Genomic DNA, 26,652 nt, shown 5'->3' on the forward strand with positions numbered 1-26,652 from the left:
TTGTCTTTTTATTCATTTAATTAATAAACTAATTATATAAAACTATTGTCAGTGCACTACAAATAAACTTGTTCTATGCCTTTACTTTATTAATAAAACTTATTTAAAAAATACAAGGCTTAAGTAATTTATTTTCCTTTGGTGGTACAGCCTGAGACATGCACAAGCCTTCTGCATTTTTGTTTTGCTTTTCCCTCCATTGTACCGAACTCGTACCGAACCGTGATGTCTGAACCGAGGTATGAACCGAACTGTGACTTCTGTGTACCGTTCCACCCCTAATACAATGTAGGTCAAACTGAGTAGTGTATCACTGAGAAACACTGAGTCCTACTCGAGTCGTCCTTGCGATGGAGGTTCGGGTTGAATAACAGTTCTTCCAATGTTTCATCATCGGACTCGCGCTCGCATTGATATGGTAAAATCAACGTCATTGTTCATTACTGTGTTTAGTTTACGGTGTAGGAAGCCTCAGGACACGCAGAGCTGACGTTGTTATGGCAATGGGCGGTTTTGTTTTCGACGCGCTGTACACGGTAGGGCCAATCACAACAGACTGAGCTGTCTGGCCAATCAGAGCAGAGCATATCGCGGAAAGGCGGGATTTAGAGAGATTGATTCATTTGACGAGTCGTTTGAGAGTCAGTGAAAATGTGATGATGTGCAAATGTATATTATGAGGAAATTAAACAGTTTTTTTAACCTTCGATGCATGTAAACATGTTGTAGGAGACTCCACAACAACATTAGGAAACTTTAAAATAGCATAATAGGGGCCCTTTAATCAAACAAGTCAAAGAAAAAACGCTCATGGCTCTTGACTGAACAGCTTTTGTAACTTTAATAATGATTAATCTATATTTAATTTATACAGTGAATATTATGCAACTTTATTTTACATTTGATTACTTTATTCAATTTCTGTACATGAAAACTACTGTTAGACCAAACTAAAAAACCTGTTTGTTCTATTGTATTTATTTGTGCTATTGCTCGTAATTGTATTATTTGTTCTTATTTTATTACTGACTGTTTACTTGTCTTTAACAATTTTTGAAATTTAAGTTAGGCTAGTAATTTTTGGTGCCATAACCTTACATGGGTCAAAAAACACAGAAAATAATAACTAGGCCTATTTTATTTTATTTATTACTTGTTTGTGGTGAGGCTAGTGACATTTTTTAAGTTCCTATAACTACCTGGTGCGAAACCTACTGCAATATGTCTTTATATGCCAAGTCTGAAGGATTTTCAGTGAATTCTGGTTACTATTTAATTTTAAGGAGAGCATGGACATTCGGCTGGACAACTCTTTTGGTGTTCCTCAGAAGAAAGAAAATCATATGTGTTTGAAAAACAGGGTGAGTAAATAATGACAGAATTTCCATTATTGGGTAAACTATCAATTTAAGCATTATCACTGTATTATTTACTAATGGAATATATTCAAAACGCAATACTACATAGAACCTGATAATATATATTCAATCATTAGATAATTACATAACAGCTGAGCTGCCAGGGGCTGCGTATAAGTGTGTGTGTGCGCGTGTGTGTGTGTGTAAAGCAGGACTGAGGGTAGGGTAGTACCTGCAGTGAAACTATTCCAGTCTAGCAGTTTGTATGATCTGGTGTTACCCAAGGCTGAGCCAAATCGCCACATTAGTAGATCGGTTAAAAGAGTGGAGAGAAAAAGAGAGAAAGAAAGAGAGAAAGAGAGAGAGAGAGAGAGAGAGAGAGAGAGAGAGAGAGAGAGAGAGAGAGAGAGAGAGATAGAGAGAGAGAGAAAGAGAGAGAAAGAGAGAGAAAGAGAGAGAGAAAGAAAGAGAGCAGAAAAGAAAAAGAAAACCAAACACCAACTACAAACAAGAACACAACACTGGACAACACCACTCCACAGGAACTGCAAAGTCAGACAAAAGTTATCTGAGAGGGTGGCCACGAGAACGAGAGCAAGAGAGAAGAGATGGACAGAATCACAGAGAGGAATAATATAGAGAATCAAGGGAAAAAGAGGTGAAGGAAGAGAGAGAGAGAGAGAGAGAGAGAGAGAGAGAGAAGCATGCAGCAGCAGCACTATGTCAGAAGCTCTAAATCAGCACATCTACAATAAAAACTACATGAGCAGCTCCTTCAACCAAACCATGCTTTAATTAATGCGCACACACACACACAGTTAAAACTTTCATACACAGATGTAGTTGTAGATGCATATCAGTTGCATTTTGTTAAATGAAAATTGTGGGTGTTTGTAGTCATCTATACGTTATAATTAAGAAAAAAAGCAACAGATACCCTTCTGCACTCTAGAGCTTAAAGTTTTCTGCCTTTTAATTACACTCCACTAACAATATAATAGTTTCTCTGTATGACACCTAATTTGGAAACATGTCAGCATTTGAAATGTAAATTAGTAGGTAATGGCTCAGCTTGGTTAGCTTGAAGCTTGAATACATGCAAGTTTTAAACAAATGATCAGAGATCACTGCAGTGGGCAGCCTTACAAAAGGTGACAAAAGGTACGGTCATACTGATGATAGAGTGAATGAGAATTATGCTAGAAAAAAAAATTGGGTAGATAAAAAAGAAAGGAGATTATATACAGAAAGTATCATGCAACAAGGATGTAAAAATTCGCCCTGACAAGAATAATTTTTTTTATGCAATGCACCATGAATTCAATATTATTATTTTGGTCTGATTCATAATTATGCACTGGAGGAATCATGTGAGTACAACAGCACTACAAACTCTCTGAAGTCTAAAGACGTGGTGGTACAAATGGTGGTACACAACTGTAAATTCAGATAGCATTTGCGTTTTCTACAGCTGTGATTAAAGTGCCCATGAGAACGCAGAGAACCTTGCCAGAACGTTCCTTCAGTGATGGAAATTGAAATATTTAATTAGAATTTTTAAATTGCATCAATGCCAATATTTACATCCTCTATAATGCAATGTTAGTACAGATTAGAAAGGGTATGTGCAGGTTTACAAAAAGTAATTCTTTGTGCATGTGAAAAAATGCAACAGGCAAAAATAATGTTCAGGGGAGATGGATGTCTCAAAATCTTCTATAAGCAAAGAAGAGTAATAGAGCATTAAATGCTGGACAGGGCCTGAATTTCGGCATGGGTTTGCGGGTAGTTTTACTCATTCCCACAGGTTACACACTTACAGCGCGGGAACTTCCCGTAAGGTTAGATGAGTAAATTAATCCACACTGAATATCAGATCAAATCAATGATTCAGCAGTTTGCCGTCTTCTTTCTCACCCTCGCTCGCTCTCTCGGTCACTCTGTATCTTATGAGGGGGGAAGTCGCTTCACATAAGCACATTGGATCTGCACTACAAGCCAGCTGCAAGGTGCGATACAACATTTTAGCACGCATTTCGGGATAGTCGGAATTATTACTTGCCCACATCACATTTTGCCAATTTAAACATTCAAGCGATTTTAAAGTTTTCGGTACTTGTACACTCTCTGAGAGTTGCATCCAAAGTGCGCCCACATAAAGTACAGAGTTCTTTTTCGAAGCTTTTTGCGCTTAAATGACCATGTCAAGATGCCCGTCTTGGTGACCATCCATACAAACAAAGTCGGTTATGTCTTCAGTGAACGTAAACAGTTCTGTACCTGAATACTAATGTTAGACCTACCTAAAAAAAACTTTCTTTATCCTTATTCTATTCTATTGTATTTATTTGTGCTACAGCTTGTGATTTATTTGTTGTTATTGTACTGTTAACTGACTGTTTGTAAAACCAAGCTTACTTGTGCTGTGTGTAAGCTATTGCGTGAAACATGTACCTCCTTGTAAAAACACAAATACATTTAGGATTTAGATGAAATAATTGTAATTAAAAAATGCCCCCCAACCCACCTAAGTCACCTAAGGGGGGAATTCCCCCCATTTTCCAAAACGAAATTCAGGCCCTGCTAGAGAGGACAAACGTAAGGCCAAGAAAATGGTGCACGTGATGCAGAACATATACTGCACAACGAACTGAAATTGTAAATACAACGAAAGCCATGCACACAACATGCACACTTCCAAACTGCCTCACGAATACACCTGCTGTATGTGTTCTTACTAGGGCTGGGTACTAACACAAATTTCACAATTCAATTTCAATTCACAAGCTTGTGATTCAATTCTGATCTCGATTCGATTTCATTTTATATTAATTTATTTGGATATAGGTCAGGTTCAGTATAATGTCAATTGTTCAAGGAAAATTCTCTCAACTAATGTAGTAAACTATACAGGAAACCTGCTACATTAATATTAAAGGTTAAAATTAATAACTGATTTGTAACGTATATATTCAAATAACGTATAAATAACGTATTTAACAAATAAATAACGTATTTATTCAAACATACATAGTATTATGTGTGTGTGTGTAATATAGTGTATAAAATAAGTAAAATGCTTCTGTCCAGAGCTATTTTTTCTAGCTGACTAACAAACTATGGACACTGAATGGCTATATTGAGGTAAATGCTACATTACAAGACATATTGTCTGTTGTTTTATAGACATCTTTCCACGGTTGAAACACTGAGTGATGCAATATTACAGTGGGTTGCACTGTATTTTTCAACAAACCTTCTGTGTTTATTTCATGCTGTAGGCTAACTAGTAGTAAAGAGGAAGAGACGATTGGTTCACTTAAGCTCTGCTGAGTCACTTCACTTAAACTGAGGCGGCTACGGCAATCTGTCACATTAAAGCGCACCAAAGTGGTATTTATTGTTTGAATTTTGTAATTAAATTGACTGAGACTATCTCATATCAAAATAAAACACAAAGCCTATTGTGATTTATTGGATGGGAGGTGTGCTACAAATAATGTTTAGTGAAGATTTGTTCACGCATAAACTGAAAACAGCATAGACTAAAAAGATTGATTCTAGGGGACTCGAGCATCAATATTGGCTAATCGATTAAAATCGAGAAATCAATATTCTCAACCCAGCCCTAGTACTTACTATAGTAAAGTTTTGTTGTTTGAAATTATGTTAATGTATCATATATTTGGTGTGTTGCAGGTATTTGTTTATGTTTGTGCCTGTGTAATACGAGCCATCTTACCTGGGTTGTGAATTCGATCCAGAAGCTTTACTGAGCGTGCACTGACTACGCCCCCCAAGTGGAGGAGAAATCCAGGTGGGAAGGAGGTCAACGTGAAGAAAGGGTATTCCTGAAACACACAGAACGGTGATGGAGGGGTCATACAGAACGGACCCAGGTGACCCACTGGCATTCTAGCAAATGTCATGAAGACAGGTGAACTTCTGTAATGAAATCTTCACACACAACTGAAGATTTTTTACAGCACAGAAATTGAAACCTGCGGGTCGTGCCATTACATTGTCGATATTTAGAAATTTCAACACGAGACTCATGCAGAGATACAGAGATTCAGACACTAGGCTGTTTAACTGGCTAACAACTCTGCGGAGTGCAATTCATCAGGACTTTCAGTCGATGCAAGTGGTTTAAACAGTGGTCCTCAGTTTAGATGCATATAAACGCATATGGAGGCCCTTATATTTACTTAACTTACGTACCACTCAAATGCATAATGAATATTCGAGTCCTGATAAAAAGCCTGAACAAAATTGTTACCAGAACCTGTTTTTTTTCTCATCCATATGATATGAGTGTAAAGACACAGGCTTCAAAAACTCTTCATTTAGGCTACATTAATCATTATTTCACAAGACATGTAACCCCTGGAACAAAATCAGACAAAGATCACAGCAAAACTGTGACGTACAGGTAAACATGAGAGCTTCCTAGCACCTGTCAGAGGTTCTAGAACATTCTCCATGTAAATGGGTGCATAACCACATAACGCCCAAACCAATTGTCACAATACTAATGTGCCATTGGTTTGATAATGATGTCAATAGGACAGTAGAAGAGATGCAGGTCTTCCAGTTCAAAGTTCTCAAACAGGGAGGAGTATGGGAAACAAGATAAACGAAAGATTCTACAACCAGAAACATTCGGCATGCCCTCTCCAGACATACCCCTGTCCTAACAAATGCTTCAGAGGATGATGAAACCCCCTGGAATCCAAGTGAGAGAGCGAAAGATTGGAGAAACATAATTCTCATAATCACCAGTCTTTTGTGATCGTGAATATATAAATACATGTGAATATATTGTCTTTGTCTTACTCTCTGCTCCAGCGCTGATTGGGTCTGCTGCCTCAGAAGAGCTTTAAGAGGCCCCGCCTCCTTCCCTGCACTGCCGCCACTTCCCATTCCTGTTGGTGGAGAAGAGAGCGAAATTCAGGGGAAATGAAAGATGGCAAACAATACTTCACTTCAAAACCAAATAAACAATGTTACAATATCTCATGCACTCACATACTGTACATTCACCTCTTCTGTGTAACTATGACTGTTTACATGCAGAAAAATAATCTTATATGAATTAAAATAGCATTTATTAGTAATTCTAGTAATATTATTCTGAATTCTTGTCATGTAAACAAATTACTCATATATATCTGTATATGTTATTTAAAAGAGGAAACATTTTTCAAGCGAAAAGGAAACTGATATAAAAGAGCCTCATGGCCTACATTTAGTTATTTATTTAACTTTTGTGTGCTGTTGTCAAAGTAGGAAAAGAACATGCATACAGGAATATTCCAATTGCTGTGGAGCATATATAACTTTTTTTATATAATAACCTATTTTTATATATAAAGGTTTGACCAGAATACCTGAATAAATAAATTATTTGCATGCAAAAATAGTTAACAAACACTACCGTTCAAAAGTTTTGGAATCGACAAGATTTTAGAAAGAAGTCTTATGATCACCAAGATTGCATTTATTTAATACAAAAAGAAAATACAGTAAAACAGTAATATTGTGAAATGTTACAGTTTCAAACTGTTTTCTATTGTAATATATTTTAAAATGTGATTTATTCCTGTGACGTTAAAGCAGTTTTCAGCATCATTACTCCAGTCTTCAGTGTCACATGATCCTTCAGAAATCATTTTAATACGGTGATTTTCTGCTCAAGAAACATTAATATAAATATAATTTCTTTAACTAAATAAATAAATTCGTACTGACCCCAAACTTTTGAACGGTAGTATAATTAATTTGGTGCACATAGCCTTGATAGCCAATTAGTGACTTTCAACACTCTACTAGGTAGAGCAGCGGTCTAATATAAAGAATTGAATATGTTCACATCCATTTTGAAAACACAAGACAAACTTTACATTCTAAAAATTGTATAATTACATTAGTTGGATTAACACTTAAAAAAACAAATATGAACCCCTAGAAAACATTCAGAGACTCCTAAGACATTTAAGATATAACATTCATCACAAGCAATTTCAACTCATTCACTAGCTGGGAAACTTTATCTAATCATCACATTTGGACAGATTAAAACAATTAACAAACAGTTTCAGACACACAAGCTCAGAGCCCAGGCACTAGGAAATTAGATTTTATGGAACCAGACAGATGACTGAGGGCCAGAGATTTGCTTTTCTTGTTTGCTCTTCCATTGGCGGAGGAATCTAACTTCCAGTCAGGCTGAAAAAACATGCAAGTGGGGTTTTGTTAAATCAGAGTGCTCAAAAGAAATGAAACCACACTGCTCTATCATAAGCACGCAGAGTGCATTTGTGGAAAATGTGGGCAAATGAGAGACAGGCATGTTATTCTGCCAGGGGGCAGCACAGCGGTTGGTGTGGTCACACTGGATGCAATCCCTGCACCAAGGGTCAAAGGCCATAGGGGCAGCAGTGAGTGTGTCCTACCAGAGGCCGCCAGCAGCAGTTCCTCACTGAAAGACACGCTCTTTCTCAGCATGGCTGTGTCTGATTGGCTGACATGGAGTGGGGGAGGAGCTGAACTCCAGGAGGCCATCCCTGGCCGAAAGTGATGGGGCAGATGGACAGAGGGGAGGGAAGATGATTCAGACTCAAGGGCGGGAGTACTGGGAGACAGAAATATCCTCGCTGACAGAGAAAGAATGAGAGAGAAGGAGAGTTTGGGGAGGATGGTATGAAGGCAACACATGAGAAAAAAATAAGGGGGGTGGGTGACTGAAATGTAAAAAGAAAGAGGAACTGCAAACTGATAAGAGGTAAAAAAAATTTAATAAAATAAAATAAAAGGTCAGAAAGTCACAGGTTACCCAGGATTTTATTTCCAGCAGGTTGTTTCATCCAAAACTTAAACTTCTGTCAGAATGACTTTTGTAGTCCCTTTCAGATTTTTGACTTGACTTCGACTACCTCTGTGAATCATCATTATTCATCATTACACTCCTCATACAAAGCTGTCTCATCTCTTGAGAAGACTTTGATTAGTCATATGGACTACAAAAATTATGCTTTTATGTTTTCTAATGGTGATTTTCTTTTTAGCTTGACAGACATGGTCACCATAAACTATTGTTGAATGGAAACATAGAACGACATGAGGGTGAGAAAATAACATTTTCATATGTGGGTGAATATGAAGTTCAAACCTTTTCAAAACATTTTATTTCAAAATGTAGAAAATATAATTCTACACTTCAGGTAAATCTGCTTAAAGAGATTCTTGCATTTCAGACGAAAACACTAAAAGACTAGGATACAGCAACATTTCATAAATTACAATGTTTTTGATGTAAAACTTATAAAGGATGAACAACAGAGGAGAGAAAATGATGAAGATAAAATATACACAATATTTATAAATACACCGTGCCCTTTTGTTTCTTGTGCACATTAACAAGTGATTGTTTGCTTACTCTTTCACAGGATGCTTAAAGTGATTTAAGAGGAAAAGTTTTAAAAACTTTATAGTCATCTTACAATAAAAAAAGAAAAGATAGTGTTGAATGAATTTAGATCATCAGGTTTCTGTAAATTAGGGTGTCTGCAAGAAAAATCCGCACCTTATCTTTGCTTCTTATTTAAGTTGTGAAACCTTCAGAAAAACACTGACTCATTTACACAGACTATCTGTGCTAGCATTGTTGTAATCAAGCACATGATCACCCAATTATCTACTTTACAAAATACCTCTCTTCAGAGGCCTCATGTTAAAGCGAAAGTCCATCCAAAAATTATAATTCTGTCATCATTTAAGGCCCCGATATACTCACGGCAAAGTTGAGGTAAAATGAAGTTCGAAATACGTGACCAGCGATATACTGTTAGTGGACATCCGACGCCGCCTAGATTGCTGAGAGCTGAGTTAAGATGAATATGTAAATATGTGCTGCACACTTTCCTCTCAATAACAAAACAAACACATACAAATTGAAAACGGCAAGCATTTTTTAAATAAAGCATAAGAAAAGCACCTGATCATATCAACATGGATACGTTTGCACGAGCTCTGCAATTCGGCACTCTAGTAAAGTTACGTTATGTTATTTATATAGCATTTTATACAATAGATTGCTTAAAATCAAGCAGCTTTATTATTTTAAACATGAAAAACAGTGTCAGTGTCTCGTTTCATCAGAAATACAACTTCATTTTCTACTATAAAGCAGCTCTCCAATGTGTTCACGTTTTCACTCACGGACGTCTGACCTCGACCGACTGAACAGGCCAAATGAACTAGAAAAGATTTCAGCGTGAAAGAAGGCGGAGCCTCCGCGCACACCTACCTATTACGTAATCGCCACGGACCAATGATAGTACAAATGTGTTTTGCAGCCGGAGTTTCAAACTCCCAAAATGAACTTTGTTTCGGCCTGATTATGTTCGAAATGACGTCACATCAGTTCATTCTTCTTTTTCGATTGAAATATATCGAATTACTTTCTTCTGCGGAACACAAAGGAAGATATTATGAAGAATGTTGGGAAACAAAACAACATTGGACCCCATTGATTTCCATAGTATGGACAAAAATTCTCAAAATATCCTTTTTTTGTGTTACACAAAAGGAAATAATGTCATACAGGTTTGGAACGACATGAGGGTGAGTAAATGACAGAACTTTAATTTTTGGTTGACCTATCACTTTTAAAATTTAACCTTACTGTAAAAATATAAGCTCCTTGGTTCAGCATGAAACAAATAATAAGTGACCTATTTTGCATAACAAACCGAGGATTTAGCATAAATGTGAGCAGGTTGCATCCACGGAAAGATAAAAAAATATATAATTTTTTTTATTTCCAAATGTACAAAATACGAGATCACAGCCTTGATAGCCTTGAATAAAAATAAACATTTCACACATGCAGATAAAGAAATAATGGAGGGACAACACAACAAACATAAATTAAATAAACACAAAACTAGACCAAAAAATGCAGAGACACTGTGCCCTACACCCTCTGCCTCTAGGCCTTGATACTGGGACACACTGATAGAGATTAAAATCAAGGCCCATAGAGAGAGAAAGAGAGAGTGAGTGTCTGGCAGAGTGCCTGAGGTCAGGTGGGGACGGGTATCTTACCGGTTTTGGGGGTTAAGCTGAGCTCGGTGTCAGAGGAGGAGGACTGGCGACTGTAGGACTTGGAGGGGGAGAAGGAGGAGAAGGTTTGTGCTCTCAGAGGGGTGGGGGGTCCTGAGGACAACGGGACGCCTGGACCCTCCTCCCCAAAACCTGGCCTGTCAGAGCAAGGAGTAACACACACCATCAACACACACGGACTCACAGGGTCATACATGAGGACTGTGCCCGTGTGCGTGTGTTTGAGCGTGTGCATGCGCGTGTGTGTGTGTTTATGTGTGAAGAAGGAAGAGAAAGAAAGAAGGAAAAGTGATGACTGCTTGCTGCTGAAAGGGTAGAGCGTGAGGATGTCAAGAAGAGACAGGAAAGCACGCGATGTAGTGGACGGGATAGAAAAAAAATAAATGGAAAAAAAATCCAACACTGTGAAAACCAAAAAAGAGGCAGAATGCAAATGAGATGAACAAGAAGCGTGTTTCAGCCAACCAAAGCACAACGCTTTGATAACAAGGGTCGACTACTGCCTTTACAAGGCCAAAATGTAAAATTCAACAACCCTGCCTGTGAATAAAAGGTACGCACGCACGCACAACTTAAAAACACAGAAGCTAAACCCACACCTTTGATTGAATAAACTCTGTGAGTGACAGCTGAATGCAGCTCACTGATTGGTCAGAGGTGTTTTAAAGCTGTAAACGAGGTTGCTTTGGCAGCTGAAGGGAGGGGGGGGGGGGGGTCTGGTGATGTCGTAGCTGTCTGCCAATGAAGAACAAGGGGGTGGTGAGAGGTCCGTGGCGGGGTCATGGGGGTCGTGGGGTACCTGCCTACACTGCCTGGCTCTGGGGGCTTCTGAGCTCCTGTGTCTGGGTTTCATACCGGCGAACAGCAGTGTCGGCACAGACACGGAGAAGCCCTGAGAAAGACGACTGCTCGCACTGTGAACTGGACTGCTGTGTGTGGAACGACATCCGAGAGTGGAAGGAGCAGCCTGCGGAGAGCTACACACACATTCACCCATTTTTCATACATTAAACACGCATGCGCCCACTGTGTACAGTACAATCACAGAGAACTTGGACGAACACACGTAACATTGACATAACAAAAACATGCACGCGCACACATAGGGGTGGGAGACAAACAAAATCGATTCTCTCAGCATTTCAATGTTTTCATCATTAATGCCATTTGAAATGCAGTATAAATTCGATAAATTCGCTTTCTTTGTGTCCGTCCTGCAGGGTGCAAAATTTATGTAAACACATTCATGTCGTAAGGACAAAACATCTGATAGTTTAAAAGAGATCTAAAATAGATCTGCCGCTGTCTATGATGGCTATGACTCTGATTGTGTCATATACACAAAGGATGGCTTGAGGGTGAGTATTTTTTGGGTGAACTAACCCTTTAAAGATTCCCACCCCTACACAAACACCCAAGGTAGAACGCATCAAAAACCGACAGGGACGAAATATCGTCTGTTTCTTAAAACCTAGTGAGCTGACTACCTAGACGGCACCAAAAATGCTGTCTAGTTAGGCAAGTCACTGCCGTTCAAATGTCCTTAGCTCCTTAGAGAGCAAGTGGAAAGACAACACAAACACAAAACACAACAGACTCAAGGCAGCACTCCGGATGCAAACCACGGCTAGTTCTGAAATGCACAACTGTACAGCATTTAATCTTTAAGCAGTCTAAAGCAAACGCATGCTAGTGCTAGAGAGATGCAGCATGCAGGAGAACGTCAGAAAGAGACAGCGAGGGAGAGCAAGAGGGAGAAAGAGGACATGCAGGGGAGGACAAGATTGTGGTGTGTTTGTGTGTTGAGAATGCATTTTTGTAGAAATTATAAAACAGCAACTCATAAAACAAACACACACACCCTCATACTCATTTATAAATATAAAAACAGAAAACAGTGAGCAATTGTACTGCATTTTCCCATTTTTCATGTTGCATTAATACCTGTTTAATAAAACCAAAGGAATGTTAGAACATTTTAATAAATTATTTTGATAAGTTGCTGGGGATAAAAATGTCTGCTAAAATAAATAGATGCACACATAATCATGATACACTAACGTTCAAAAGTTTGGGGTCATTAAGATTTTTTTTAAAGAAATTAATATTTATTCAGCAAGGTTGTATTAAATTGATCAAAAAATTATATTTAAAATAAATGCTGTTATTTTGAACCTTCTATCTTTAAAAAAGAATTAAGAAAAGGTATCAGAGTTTCTACAAAACTAATAAGCAGCACTACTGATTTCAACAGTTTTCTTGAGCAGCAAATCAGCATTACAATGATTTCTGAATGATCATGTGACACTGAAGACAGGAGTGATGATGCTGAAAATTCAGCTTTGCATCACATGAATAAATTACATTTTAAAATATATCCAAAAAGAAAACAGTCGTTTAAATTAATTAAACATTAAATTGTAAAACTATTTCACAATATTAATGTTTTTACGGTATTTATGTTTTACTTTTTGATCAAATAAACGCAGCCTTGGTGAGCATAAGAGACTTAAAGACCCCAAAGTTTTGAATGGCAGTGTACAGTGAGTGAAACTTCAAAACAAACAGCCTCTATTCTTATTTCATTAAAGGGGTGTAAAATTGCATGGATGCGTTTTGATTTCTAAAATAATAACCCATGTACAACACATTGATTTCTAATACAAAATTTAATTATTGGGTCCCACTTTATATTAAGTGGCTTTAAGTACTATATACTTACATTTAAATTAATAATTTGATACAATAGACTTATTGTGTAAATACATGTTTTGTACTTCTTTTTTTATGTAAGTACATAGTACTTAAACCACTTAATATAAAGTGGGACCAATTCTTGTTTTCATTTTAAAAGAAATCTAGTCAAATGTACTGCAGATGAACTGAGATAGCTGTAAGAAAAGCAAAACAACCACAATTTCCAAATGCAAGACTTGATGCTGACATGCACATACGCATGAACAGTGGCATTGTATATTTGATTTGGAAGAGAGGTGGTTTGTGTGTGTTGTGACACTAACTCTTTTATGTCTTTTGAAGGAGAGGAGTTGCTGGGGAGTGTGGCTGTGGCAGGGAGTGTGCTGATTTTCTCAAGTGTGCAGGCTGTCCCGATGGCACGAACCACAAGGCCTGATTCCCCTTCCAGATCAAAACACTGCAGGTACCCAACCACTGCATTCCCTCCCATCTCCAGCACCTTCAGACCTATCTTCCTCTGCAATTCACCTTCAACAGAAACACGTATGCATTTACACACCCACCACACGAGTGTCTCAGATTGCACACAGTAAGTTGTCTTTAAACATGATCTTGGCCAAAGCAACTTAAAGTAGAATTAGTAAGAGTTGATCAATATTGTAAAGTACAAATGTCCTAGATCATGTCAAATTTTCACAATCCACTGATTTCACTGAAAAAGTGTGAAAAAAGGCAAATACTCAATAATACTGGGCAAATCTATAATATGGTTTGTTAAAAATAGCAACGCATAAAACAGACAGTTAGGCTAATGTATGTTTATTGATGGATATGAATTCTGCTTTCCCCTAAAATTTGTTAAATGCGAGTGCCATATGCTCTAATATGACCATTTACGCCGTCATCACCGGGTGTTGATAGCGAGCAAGCGCAGGTGAGACCTGAACAGCACACGTTGCTATCTGTGTTTAAACTAAACTCATTTAAAGGACAAGTTCGGTATTTTACACTTAAAGCCCTGTTTACAGATCGTATCTGATGAAATAGAACGGTTAAGATTAAAATTTGGACACATGCTCCTGTCCCGAGAATTTTAGGTTTATTTCGCTTTTGTGGACCTATTTTGCCAAACGCGTCACACCCGTGATTCTTCCGTTGAGAGCTTGAATAATAGACACTCCAGCCCAGTTGGTGGCGATAATGCACCTTTGCCAATTGCAAGCAAACCACGGGCATTTCATTGAATACACAGAAGAAGCAGAAGAAGAAGCGGCGGAGTAATACCGTAAAGGTGCTGCGGTCTCACAGCACGTCCTATTAAGTCAATGGAGTTGGACAAAAACTACGATAAAACCTGTTGGAATGCATCTTTTTCAGCGATTTTTGAGTGCACATATTCAGTGAACACCCCTGACCACTCGGTGAGTTTCACGTCTTTGTAAACGAAAGTTTAATGTGTTTTTAGGACGGAATCTTCCAGTGCACATAGACAACCATTGTGGGGGTGGGGGGGGTGAAGCGAAATAAACCTAAAATTCTCGGGACAGCAGCATGTGTCCAAATTTTAATCTTAACCGTTCTATTTCATCAGATACGATCTGTAAACAGGGCTTTAAGTGTAAAATACCGAACTTGTCCTTTAAGCCTTGCCAATTTAAACATTCAAGAGCAAGAAGACGCGAATGAGAACTCATGCGCACTGAGAGAAGATTTGTGTATGCGTTCATCCGAAGTGCGCACACAGAAAGTCTGTGGAAGAAAATGCACAAGTTTGCAAAATGCACAAAATGCAAGTACTTCCATTTCATGTAAAGCATTATCCTGAAAGCAAGCGAGTCTACGTTTAACTTCACAAAGGCGGGCATGTTGACATAATTTGTGTGTGATTTTGTACATTTAAGCGCAAGACTTGAAAGAGAACTCAATATTTGAGAACTCAAAAATGCTCTCAATAAAAGAGCATTTTTGCGCTCTTTTTAGCGCAAATATTGAGTTCTCTTTCAAGTCTTGCGCTTAAATGTACAAAATCACACACAAATTATGTCAACATGCCCGCCTTTGTGAAGTTAAACGTAGACTCGCTTGCTTTCAGGATAATGCTTTACATGAAATGGAAGTACTTGCATGAATTTGTAACATTTACAGGCAAGTATACAACTGTGAGATGTAAGCTGTGCATCTCAAATGCATTAAACAACACGCACATCAGACAGTGCGACAAGCCTCGTAGGTTTATGATTTAGCTTGAAGCACATCTCATGTTTAAGACGACTTGAATCGTGCACTTATCCGGCAGCAGCTCACTGTCCCACCCAATGGGGGAAACTCATTGCACACACAGAGAAGTTCCACACTTGCAGTGTTTAAAACAACACTGTATTCATTCAGTGTACCGAAACAAAAGACCCGTACCAAAATATTTCAGTATGAATGCGTGTACCGTTACACCCCTACTGGCAACTTATGGAAATTATTGGAACAATTCATATCTACTACATATATCTTTCAGTCTCTCTTGAACACCATTTGTGTATAGGTACCTGACATGAGAAAGATGAGTCTCTGTCGGGCCTCGTTGGATGCACGAGGGGTTCTGATACGGTCGATCCACTGGTACTCTGGATCCTCATTCACCACAAGCTCTTCCACAAAGCCATGAATGATAACGGCCCGGTAACATCGGGGAATGGAGGTTGCTGAAGAAAAACAGAATGGGTCTCATTCACTAATAATTGCGTGGATTATTTCGTATTTGTATGCACAGGATTCATTACTTCAATGAGCTCATTGTTTCTTCATTAAATTATTCCATTGCTTAAATTAATACATTTTTCGCTAACTGTGATTTTGTATATGTAGATTTCTGAAATACATAACTTTGACTGTTACCTCTGATAACAGATCACTCTAAATTGTAATGTGGACTTGTGCATTTTCTATAAAGCTGCTTTGAAACGAAGTGTATTCTGAAAAGCGCTATACAAATAAATGTGAATTGAACAAGAGAACATCACGAGAACAACACGCACATGAATTTGTTCTTAACATCGTTCTGATGTTAGTGAATTCGGCGTATTCTAAATGAACGGCCGAGTTCATGAGGTTAGTCGTTTGCATAAAACACACCCAAACCATCTCCATATATGGGCTTCGCGCACACGCTTTCCTCTCAGCCTTTCGTCACTCTCGTGTCTCTTCAAACTTGCCGCTGTTTGCAGACGCACTCTCGCCCGATCCTCGAGTAATGCCAAGTGTGCTATTCTCACAATAAACACCTTTTATACAGACCCAGATTGCAGACCTCTCATTAGCCAGCTGTACATACGTGTATATCTGCGTTATTCAGAGAAACCTCGCAGCTGAAGCTAGAACACAGCTTTTCTTACTCTTTTACTGTAGCATATATGATGAAATGCATTTAAGATTAAATTAAATTGTATTATTTAATGATTTTATTATAGAATTTTATATATGGATTATATAATACAATTAATGCAACATACTTCAATATAATTATAGTCGTGTTAGGATGAAATATAACTTCTTTACATGATTATAAGGCCATACAGAGTAAGTGCGTACGTGTGGTTTCAGTTGTTCCTATATTTGTTTGTAAATTTAGAATAAATTTTGTGATTTGTTATTAAAATCATTCGTACATGCTTAGTGAATGAGACCCAACGTGAGTAAAAATTCTCAAAGGAAGATACAAATAAAAAGAGAAAAGTAAGCTGAGCAGGGCAGATAGTGGAGGAAGCAGATTGTCAGATGGAATTAAGGAAGGAAGGACAGGAGGCAATGGAAGCAGATGATGTAGATACTTACTACAGAAGAATTTGACCCCACATGAAGACTGTCTGAAGCGGTTCAAGTCGTTGAAGAGATCCACCTTCACCAGTACATTTATTTCCCCTCTTATACCTGAACACAAGCATGTCATCAACAAAACAATTCACAACTCTTTGATATTACAGACTAAGGGCGTTTTCAGACCTGTAGATTGTTTGCTTGCTTTATTCCGAAACAGGGATTAAAAATGTTACAGTTTCAATTTCTTCTTGGTTTTGCTCGCTTTTACAAGGCAACATTTCTAAACGGACCAAAACTTGTTAATACAAGTCACGTGCGAGTAGTAACCGGTCTTCTCATTGGTCAGTGTGCACCTGTTTATGTTCCGGGATCTGAGCGCGATTGCCGTCTTCGTTTATGCCTATTGAACTGAACTATGGGAGAAAATGTGCCAGGTTCCAAAACAAACACTCCAAACGAGCCAGATGTGAAAGAGCCCTAAATTTGCTTATGGATACACACCATGTATAGTGTCATAAATGGGGAGCCAGCCAGAGATGACCGTAGCAGCTTCACTGCAGAGTAATGGATCAATGTCAATGTACACCTTTCCAATAGCATCATTAGCACTGTATGTGTCATGGTCAAGAACAGTTATCTGCAATGGCTCATCCTGCAAATCTTCATCATCCACCTGAAGGAAAAAGAAAGATAAACATAGGAAATAAACTCCATAAAAGTCCAAACTATAGCAGAAAAAAGAAGGAAGACCTTACCTCGAATTTGAACCACTCAGAATTCCACTGAGGATTCAGGGACTTGGGGTACACATCCGTTTTAAATGTTGTGTTTCCGAACTTCACCTGTGGAACGAAACTTTATAAGTGCTGATCTGCGATATAACAAGGGCTGTTCCTCAAAACTTGAGCTGGATAAAGCAGAATTTTTGAACTAATGTGCAGAGCAGAGTGAATTTATAAATAGACAGGTGCTCAACTGACCTCCACGAAGGCATCAGTGAGATCACTGGCACGGTCCATGACGGGCAGGTGCCGCCCTGCAACAATCTTCGCCTTTAACTTCCCAGGCATTATTCCTCTAATCTTCTTATTTAAACACACATAAACACAAACATTCTGTTTTCCAAACTAGATCAAGGCTAAAAAGGAAAAAATAAACAGATCATAAGCAATCTGACCCACATACATCCATACTTGAAACATGTGAACACAACAGGTGCTTTTGACAGATTAGACTTGAGGACGGACAGAAGGGCCAGGGACTAATGCAGCAGATATAAGGTGCGTTCAAGTCCTCCTGGGAAATTCGTATTTATGAAAGGGGAAGTCTTGTTTTTATGTCAGGTGCGTTCAAGTCACTTTCATCGGAGCAAGATGGTAGTGTACCTTCTATTCATTAATTACACAAAAATACAGCAAGGTTTTTAAACTCTATTTTCAGAAAATGAAGACCAAAATGTGCATCATCAGGTGTGTTTTTATGAAGCCACTGTAAACTTTATCTTTACATATTATATTGTTATATTATAATTCTATTTTGTGCAGGGAATTAGGTCATTTTGTTGCATTAAAAAAAAAAAGAATAACGACGTCATTATGTCACTGCTAAATACCTATAAATATTGTGGTTTTCAGCCACCATATTCTCACTGACACACACCCAACTCGTAAACCCCGAGCTTCCCACTCGTATTTACTACTTTGTGATGGCGTTCAACTCGTAAATACGATATTTTCGACATGACTTGAACGGACCAATATTCTAAAGCGAAAAAGCAATATATAACTACTGCATGCACCTCGTTCATCTAAAAAAGCAGTAATAGTAGTCACGTAAACATGATCTTTGCATAATTTTGAGAAAATAATTAAATAATACAGCTAATCAATATGTACATTTCTAGGTTCACCTCACGGTTAGCAGTCTCATGCACACTATTATTTTAACAAAATCATTAAACGTAAAATAAGAACCCCAAATCATTTTATGAAAGACATAAATCGATAATAATTCTCAAACAAATCATAACGTTACATAGCGTTAGCTCTGTATGGTTCAGGCAGTAAGCAGTTTAGCTGCATTCACATTGTCAATATATCACAGTAGCACTAACGTTATATTAGATACAAAAGCATGTTTCTCTACAGATCTGTGGATAAACTACAGATAGATGAGATTATTTTAGTGTTTTTGATTATGTCAGCTCACCAGAGTTTCACCTTAGCGGTTCAATCTGACATTAAAGTCTCTCCATAGATCCTCGTGCCGATTGAAACGCTTCTTGTATCATGATTAGATCTCAGGAAGGTGCAGCGTCGATTCTGTGTTGCATTTTGGTCGCAATCATACCAAAATGTAGATGTTTATAAGGCTAATTTCAAAAATAAAATCGTCTGTCAAATGAAACAACTACCGCAGATTCTGGCGCATCGCTCACGCAGTTGGGACTGGGAGGCGGGCACGTCAGAGCACATCCGGGTCACGGACATTGATGCCATTTGGGTCAGATGTGTGCTAATTTTAAATATTTTTAAATATTAAATACTTTCATCCAAAGTTTATTTTTTATTTTTTATCACGTGACGTCTATCTTAGATCTTCACGCTATTAAAATAACTGGACAAATAAGCATTTGACTTTTTACAATTGTCGAGGATTAAAAGTCAGTCTTAAAGTAACGTTAATCCCATTGCATTCAGAGCCAAATCAGCCAGTGGATTATTAGCCTACTATTATTAAACTGCGTGCTATCCCACTGGGACCTTCCTATATGTAGCATGTGTAAAAAAAACATACTGGTGCTTAATGCCACATAAGACTAGTTGTTAACGTGTTATTTCAATATGTTTAGCTCATGTGGTTGTAATTTATCAGATAAAGTATGTTAAAGATGGAAATCATACACAACAAAAAGGCCTACAAGTAAAAAAAAAAAAGATACAGACATTCATTATAAAAAAAATATAAAGACATTTTTAATACTATATAGCCTATGGGTGTGCACTGTATAGTTTATATATATATATATATATATATATATATATATATATATATATATATACATAATTATTTGGGTTCAAGCAGCTTAAGACCTTTATGTCATCTATGCTGTAAGGGTCTTGGCCAACCCGAAATATATGTGTGTGTATATATATATATATATATATATATATATTAATATTTATAATTGTATATATGGTCCATATTTATATAGCCTATGGTCCTGACAGTGGTCCTTGTTTGCTAAGTAATCAAGAGTCAAGGATTAATACTTATCCAAGATGATTACTTTACTTGACCAGAGCCTATTTTTTACACCCTTTTATTGTTTTATATAAAAACCTCCGAACACAAGTAGCCTATATTCTTTTTTTTATGTTGCAGAGTTAGGCATACTGCAGAGATGACCTAACAATAGGTGTCTAACAATAACCATTACATAAGCAAGCATCATAAAATCCATAACTGATATATTGTCATCAAAGACTATTTTTATATGCATGAGTGCATTTGTTGGCATCATTTGTGAGTATGGAGTTTGTGTGTTAGGGGGGTAAGTTAAGTAGTTTGCTTCTGTTGTAAGGATCAATTCAATATCTCGTAAATATTGGCTTAGTTTCAAATGAACCCTTGGATCAAAGGGTTTTTTCACCTCATTGAGCTGCCTTAGGTGGAAATTAGCTAATTTGAGCTCAAATATGCAAGGGGATGCATGAGAGATATTCCTGACACCCCAAGCTGCCGAAACCATTCGCCTGTGTAGAGTCTGTCTGTCAGTCAGTGCCAATCAGGCCTCCGCTATCCATATAGAAAAGTGAACTGAATAAATAGACAAGTTTTTCTCACTGAATCCAAAAGGACTTTTTGGTCAACAACAACAACAAAAAAAAGATCAGCATTTAAAGTTTTGCCAGATCTGATGACCTGAATGTCCAAATGGTCCTAATCAAGAGTCAAGTATTTATATCACTAAGAATACACCAATACAAAAACTATGTGGTCATATAAACACTTGTTCTTGATTTCAAACAAACTACAAAATGCATTAAAGAACAATATGTGTTTAAAACACAGTGAGATCATATTTTAGGTCCAGGGTTGGTGGGCAAATGGTGTTTAAAATGAGTATTTATGGAAGTGAGGTTTGCTTTTGTGAGAGTGAGCAGGTGCTGATTGTTCTGTCCTATGACTAATGGATGGAAACCTTCGCTTTATGCGATGTCTTGTTATTTGACTGTAATGTATTCGAGGTGAAGAGTTAACAACCTGCCGTTTCCTGTAATTTACAGATGTGTCAGGCTGTCATTTTTAGTCGAATGACTTTTTGGAATTTTTATAGGATCGGCCATTTTTGTCTGCTATATTGTATTAAAGATGCATATTAAAATTATTTGACTCACATATAGGCTTTGAATTGCTTTGTCCTTGTGGCGTAGGACACACAAACACACGCCCAGGCTCTGATATGTTGAGGACAGCTGCCCATTCATTCTCATTCCTGTCTCTGGGAGCTAAAATTACAAAGCTGTTGCCTGTCACACATAAAAACAATTGTCTCTGTCCATTGTGCTTTCAGAAGCTGCTTTGACCCAACAGGCAACACCTCAGGTAACACACACACATCTCTTTGTGTTAGCTACCACTTTCCTAGACATCTCTCAACACTGGACCAACAAAACAAAGAATATTTATTTAGTTTAGTATTGTGATTGCAACTATACATTATTGTTTATTTTTTATTTCTGATATCACAGGTTTCAGGATGGCAGACGAGTAAGTAGTTTTTATGCATTGTTTTTGCGTTACTCCGTGAAACATGAACACACATCTTTGTATCTGTATTTATTATTTTCTTCTTTTTCTCTTTGCAACCACCAACAAACACAAATCCGCAGCGATGTAAGTAAATTGTCTTTTGTATATGGGTCTTTTCAGACTGAAATCGCAGTAACATAATTAGTTAAAGGGTTAAAACCTTTAAACCTTAATTTTATTATACAATCATTTTCTGATGTGGACAATGTGCTTTATACTATGTATTTTTACTTTATCTATTTTAATTTTCATCAAAAGGCACCTGGTCCATTGGCCCCTCGGGGAGTACAACCCAAGGTATTCACCAGCATATTCAACAGTATATTGTGATTATGATATTATGATTTATACATTCATCTATACATTGTTGAATGACAGAACATAATGCATAAAACTTGGGATTATTCAGTTTAATCTCTTTCTTTCCCCCCTTTTTAGCCAAAGTCGAAGATCTCTGCATCTCGAAAACTCTCCCTGAAGGTATGGTGTGTGTGTGTGTGTGTGTGTGGGGGGGGGGGGGGGGGGGGGGGGGGGGGGGGGTTGGGGGAGGAAGGGGGGTCCTGGTAAACCCTACATTATGGGGCAATATCCAAAATCCTTGTCCTTGTGGTGACATCTTTTGGTCCTCATGATGAAAACGGCTAATAAATCATACTAAGTGAAGTGTTTTGAAAATGTAAAAATGCTGAAAGTTTTCTGTGATGGGTAGGTTAAGGCTTAGGGGATAGCATATACAGATTGTACAGTATAAAAATCATTATGTCTAAGGAAAATCCCCATAAAACATGAAAACACAACGTGTGTGTGTGTGTGTGTGTGTGTGTGTGTGTGTGTGTGTGTGTGTGTGTGTGTGTGTGTGTGTGTGTGTGTGTGTGTGTGTGTGTGTGTGTGTGTGTGTGTGTTTTCTATACTTCTGGGACTAAGCAAATGTGCGTGTGGTAGATATGTTGTTTTCATTTTATTTTTTTATTTTTAACTACAGAATGTCTGTTTGTGTTCTGTTTTCTAAGATCCTTTTGCTTCAAAGAGCCATGGAGGAGTTGGAACAGGAAACGGCCAATCGGGACGACGAGAAGGTGAAATATCTGAGTGAGAAGCTTCCACCTCTTCAAATAACCGGTCTCCAATTGGAGGAGTTGCAGGTTAGTGAAAGATACTCATCAACTAATAAAATAGTGAGTTAATTTTTTTAGTAGGCTACTTGTATTTATTTATATTTATAATTATATTACCAGTTTGAACACACAGACTTAAAATTATGTTTCTCATGAAGTTTGAATCTAGACGGAACCGAAGCTTAGTTCGGATTAATTAACTAATATTTTTCAGTCACCTCACAATTTGCATATTTCCAATTGTGTTATTTTAATTTGATATATTATAATATAATATTATTATATAATATAATTTAAAAACACGAGAAGTAGTAATAATTAAGAATGAGTATTTTTACACATCCAGAAACTGTGTCGGCAACTTCATGCCCAAATCGACACAGTGGACGAGGAGAGATACGACTTTGAGGCCAAAGTCAATAAAAACAACAAAGAAGTGAGTATAAATGAATGTACCATTTCTAATCTCACACTAAATGTTTCTGTAATGAACAGAGTGTGTATGTGTGTGTAAAAGATCCATGAGCTGAAGCTGAAGGTGCAAGATTTAGGAGGGAAGTTTAAGAAACCTGCCCTGAGGAAGGTGCGCGTGTCTGCGGATGAGATGATGAGAGCGCTTCTGGGCTCCAAACACAAGGGCTCCATGGACCTCAGAGCCAACCTCAAATCTGTGAAGAAAGAAGACATTAAACAAGAGAAGGTACACACACAGAACACGACAAGCATACTGTAGAAAACTTTACATGTAGAATAGAACTTTTGCATTACATTAATGGGGCAAATATGCCTGAATGCTGCAGAAATTTGTCATTTTAAGTGTCCTTGACGGGTTTTTAGAGATTCACCTGAATAAAAGAAACACGTTTTCAGTTTCCGGACATAACTGTACACTGCATTTCTGTTTTGTCAGGTTATGTCGTCAGAGGTGGGCGACTGGCGTAAGAACGTTGAGGCCATGTCTGGTATGGAGGGCAGAAAGAAGATGTTTGATGCTGCTGGTGGAGGACAGTGATAGGAGTGTATATAAGAGTGTATAATTGTGTATATGTATGCGTGTGCATTTGTTATTAGTGACCGTTAAAGTCCAAAATAAAGAAAATCACCTGAAAAAATCACCAATAAAAAAACAAAACAATATGTATTAATACAAATCTCAAAAGAAAGCTTGTAACTCAATGAATATGGAATGTTTCATATGACTTTAATTTAAGGTTATTAAACCTTTGATTATGCTAATTATGTGTGATTCATTATGACAATTATAGACTGTCATGATATTTTTAGCACACACTGGATGGATAGAACTTCACGACCTTGTGTGACTGACAGCCGGTTACATATCAGGGCTGTGAGGTCAGGTCACAATCACCACTGACAGATGACAATTGACTCACTCAGAATATTCACACTGTGTGACTGGCTGTGTTTGCGCTCAAGGACATGAGAAGTTAGTGTCTCTGGCAGTGATTTATTTGGTCAACACCTGTCTGAGACTGACAATAGAGATGAGTTGTGGACATGTAATGTGGCCTGGTTTGGCAGGCATACTGTATGATCAACGGCGGGGATGTAGAGTGGAAAGAATAGTTTATCACCTCAAAATAGCACGACTATGACAGGGATTAGCACTCTTATTATTCTCATCATACACATTCAGTGAATGTGTGAATCTCCAAGACACAATACCCCAAAATCAAAAACAAAAATGAATGCAAAATACTTTGTAGCCTATGTAGAATAAAAAATAAAGTATATTTTGATTTTTTTGTTGTTGCATTGTGACATTGCTTTCATGACAATCGAACTATTGTTTAGTGTTTATTTTAGACATTTAACTTTTTTTATTCCTGTTATTCTCGTGATTATCACTAGATTCACATTAGAGTAATTTGTACTTTGGTCATGTTTTTTTTTTTCAAAAAACAGAACACAACAAATAGCATATTATAAAACTTTATGTAATATTAGAGAATTTTCGCACAAATGGGAAAAATATGCATAGATTCTGCCGAAAATCCTTTATTTGGGGTCAGTAAAAGCATAGTATTGTGAAATAACATTATAAGCTAAAATACTGTTTTCCACTTAAATATATTTAAAAATGTAATTTATTCCTGTGATGCAAAGCAGAATTTTCCGCATCATTACTCCAGTCTTTAGTGTCACATGATCCTTTAGGGGAGAGTTGTAATGTATAAACATTGCCATTATGTTAAGACTGTGTCTTAAAAACTATGAGCAACTAGCAGTTAGTTAGGGGTAATCAGTCTTTCTTTTCAGTACCAAATTAGACCAATCTACGTTTTTATGTAACTGACTTAAAACCGTTATGAACAGTCTTAAAGAAAATAAATTAATAACTAAAGTTAGACCTAGCAGTTTATGCAACCATCCCCAGAATCATTCTAATATGCTGTATTTTTGAGGAAACCATGATGCATTTTTTTTTCAGGATTCTTTAATTAATAGGAAGTTCAAAAGAACAACACTTATTTTAAATATATATTTTTTGTAATAATGTAGGCTAAAAGTACACTGTAAAAAATGTGTAACCCTCCCAAATCAAAAATTTCAAGTGACCGATAACATCTAAATTTTTCAATTGGCCCAAGTGAAATTCTTGTTGCAATAGTCTGTTAACATTGGCTCAATGAGAAATAATACGTCAGACTAATTGAAAAATGTAGATGTTATCGGTCACTTGAAATTTTTGACTTGGGGATGTAATTTTTTTTTACAGTGTATTTACTGTTGAAATAATTCAATTAATCAAAGGCTGTTTAGTGCGTACTATGCAGTGTGCTAACACTCTCACACTGAAATAAGACTACAAACCTCCTTTGAACACGTCAAAGTTTAAACAATTGAGTTAGATAATGAGTGTGAGCATTCTTTGTACTTTGCACTATGTGGTGAGTTCAGCTGTCAGCAGACGTGAATGTGCACGTATACAGAACTCCAAATAAATGCACAGACGTGAGCCTTCACTAAATATAACCCAACGTATAAAATGAAAAGGCATTTGCAGAATTTAAACATGGAAATTAGAAGCCAGTCTCATTTTAACCCATCACAAGCTCATTCCAGCTATGGCAAGCCGTTTTAACATTTAATCATTTAAACCGACTAGTCTCTATTTTCATGCTACTAGTACTTATTTTTTAGATACTAGTATCTATTCCATTAGCTACTAGTGTTTATTCTTTAGGTACTAGTGCCTATTCTTTAGATACTAGTGCTTATTCTTTAGATAGTAGTGCTTATTCTTTAGGTACTAGTACTTATTCAATAGATACTAGTACTTATTCATTAGATACTAGTACCTATTAAATAGATACTAGTACTTAATCATTAGATACTAGTACTTATTCATTAGATACTAGTTCTTATTTATTAGATACTAGTACTTATTCATTAGTTACTAGTACTTATTATTATATACTAGTACTCATTCATTAGATACTAGTACCTATTAAATAGATACTAGTACTTATTCATTAGATACTAGTACTTATTCATTAGATACTAGTACTTATTCCAATAGTGACTAGTAACTATTCTTTTGTTACTAGTAACAAATATTTTTTTTTGCCATTGACTTCTATGGGGATCTGTCATTCAGATATCAACTATTCAGTTCTGACTAGTATGTATTCCAATTGTGACTAGTACATATATATTAGATACTAGTAGTTATTTATTAGGTACTAGTACTTATTTTTTAGATCCTA

The 26,652-nt window shown here is 37.1% G+C and overlaps 2 protein-coding genes across 9 annotated transcripts in view; one reads left to right on the plus strand and one right to left on the minus strand.

Annotated features, from left to right (window-relative positions):
* Positions 1–19,445, minus strand: part of c2cd5 (C2 calcium dependent domain containing 5) — a 45,552-nt gene extending 26,107 nt beyond the window's left edge. For 3 of the 7 annotated variants that reach the window (XM_082181760.1, XM_082181759.1, XM_082181756.1), the window contains exons 1-11: positions 19,200–19,445; positions 17,972–18,129; positions 17,747–17,833; positions 17,493–17,664; positions 17,007–17,102; positions 15,722–15,877; positions 13,505–13,709; positions 10,467–10,621; positions 7,814–8,014; positions 6,195–6,283; positions 5,101–5,209 (exon numbers count right to left, since the gene is read on the minus strand). In XM_082181760.1, coding sequence (XP_082037886.1) covers positions 5,101–5,209; positions 6,195–6,283; positions 7,814–8,014; positions 10,467–10,621; positions 13,505–13,709; positions 15,722–15,877; positions 17,007–17,102; positions 17,493–17,664; positions 17,747–17,833; positions 17,972–18,061 — 1,360 coding nt within the window. In that variant the 5' untranslated portion in view covers positions 18,062–18,129; positions 19,200–19,445. The remainder of the gene's footprint in view (positions 1–5,100; positions 5,210–6,194; positions 6,284–7,813; positions 8,015–10,466; positions 10,622–13,504; positions 13,710–15,721; positions 15,878–17,006; positions 17,103–17,492; positions 17,665–17,746; positions 17,834–17,971; positions 18,130–19,199) is intronic. The other 4 variants (XM_082181762.1, XM_082181761.1, XM_082181757.1 and 1 more) reach the window with 3 other exon arrangements.
* Positions 19,446–21,522: 2,077 nt separating this feature from the next.
* On the plus strand, positions 21,523–24,157 carry tnni1c (troponin I, skeletal, slow c). 2 transcript variants are annotated; one of them, XM_082181390.1, is made up of 7 exons: positions 21,523–21,622; positions 22,065–22,103; positions 22,245–22,286; positions 22,817–22,948; positions 23,268–23,357; positions 23,439–23,621; positions 23,832–24,157. In XM_082181390.1, the coding sequence occupies exons 4-7, from the start codon at positions 22,838–22,840 to the stop codon at positions 23,931–23,933; spliced, it is 486 nt and encodes a 161-aa protein (XP_082037516.1). In that variant the 5' UTR covers positions 21,523–21,622; positions 22,065–22,103; positions 22,245–22,286; positions 22,817–22,837; the 3' UTR covers positions 23,934–24,157. The 2 variants fall into 2 exon arrangements, with proteins under 2 accessions (XP_082037516.1, XP_082037517.1); XM_082181391.1 differs by lacking the exon at positions 21,523–21,622 and adding an exon at positions 21,872–21,890.
* Positions 24,158–26,652: the final 2,495 nt, after the last annotated feature.

Source organism: Leuciscus leuciscus, assembly GCF_965113295.1.
Source record: "Leuciscus leuciscus genome assembly, chromosome: 10".
Taxonomy (NCBI): Eukaryota; Metazoa; Chordata; class Actinopteri; order Cypriniformes; family Leuciscidae; genus Leuciscus; species Leuciscus leuciscus.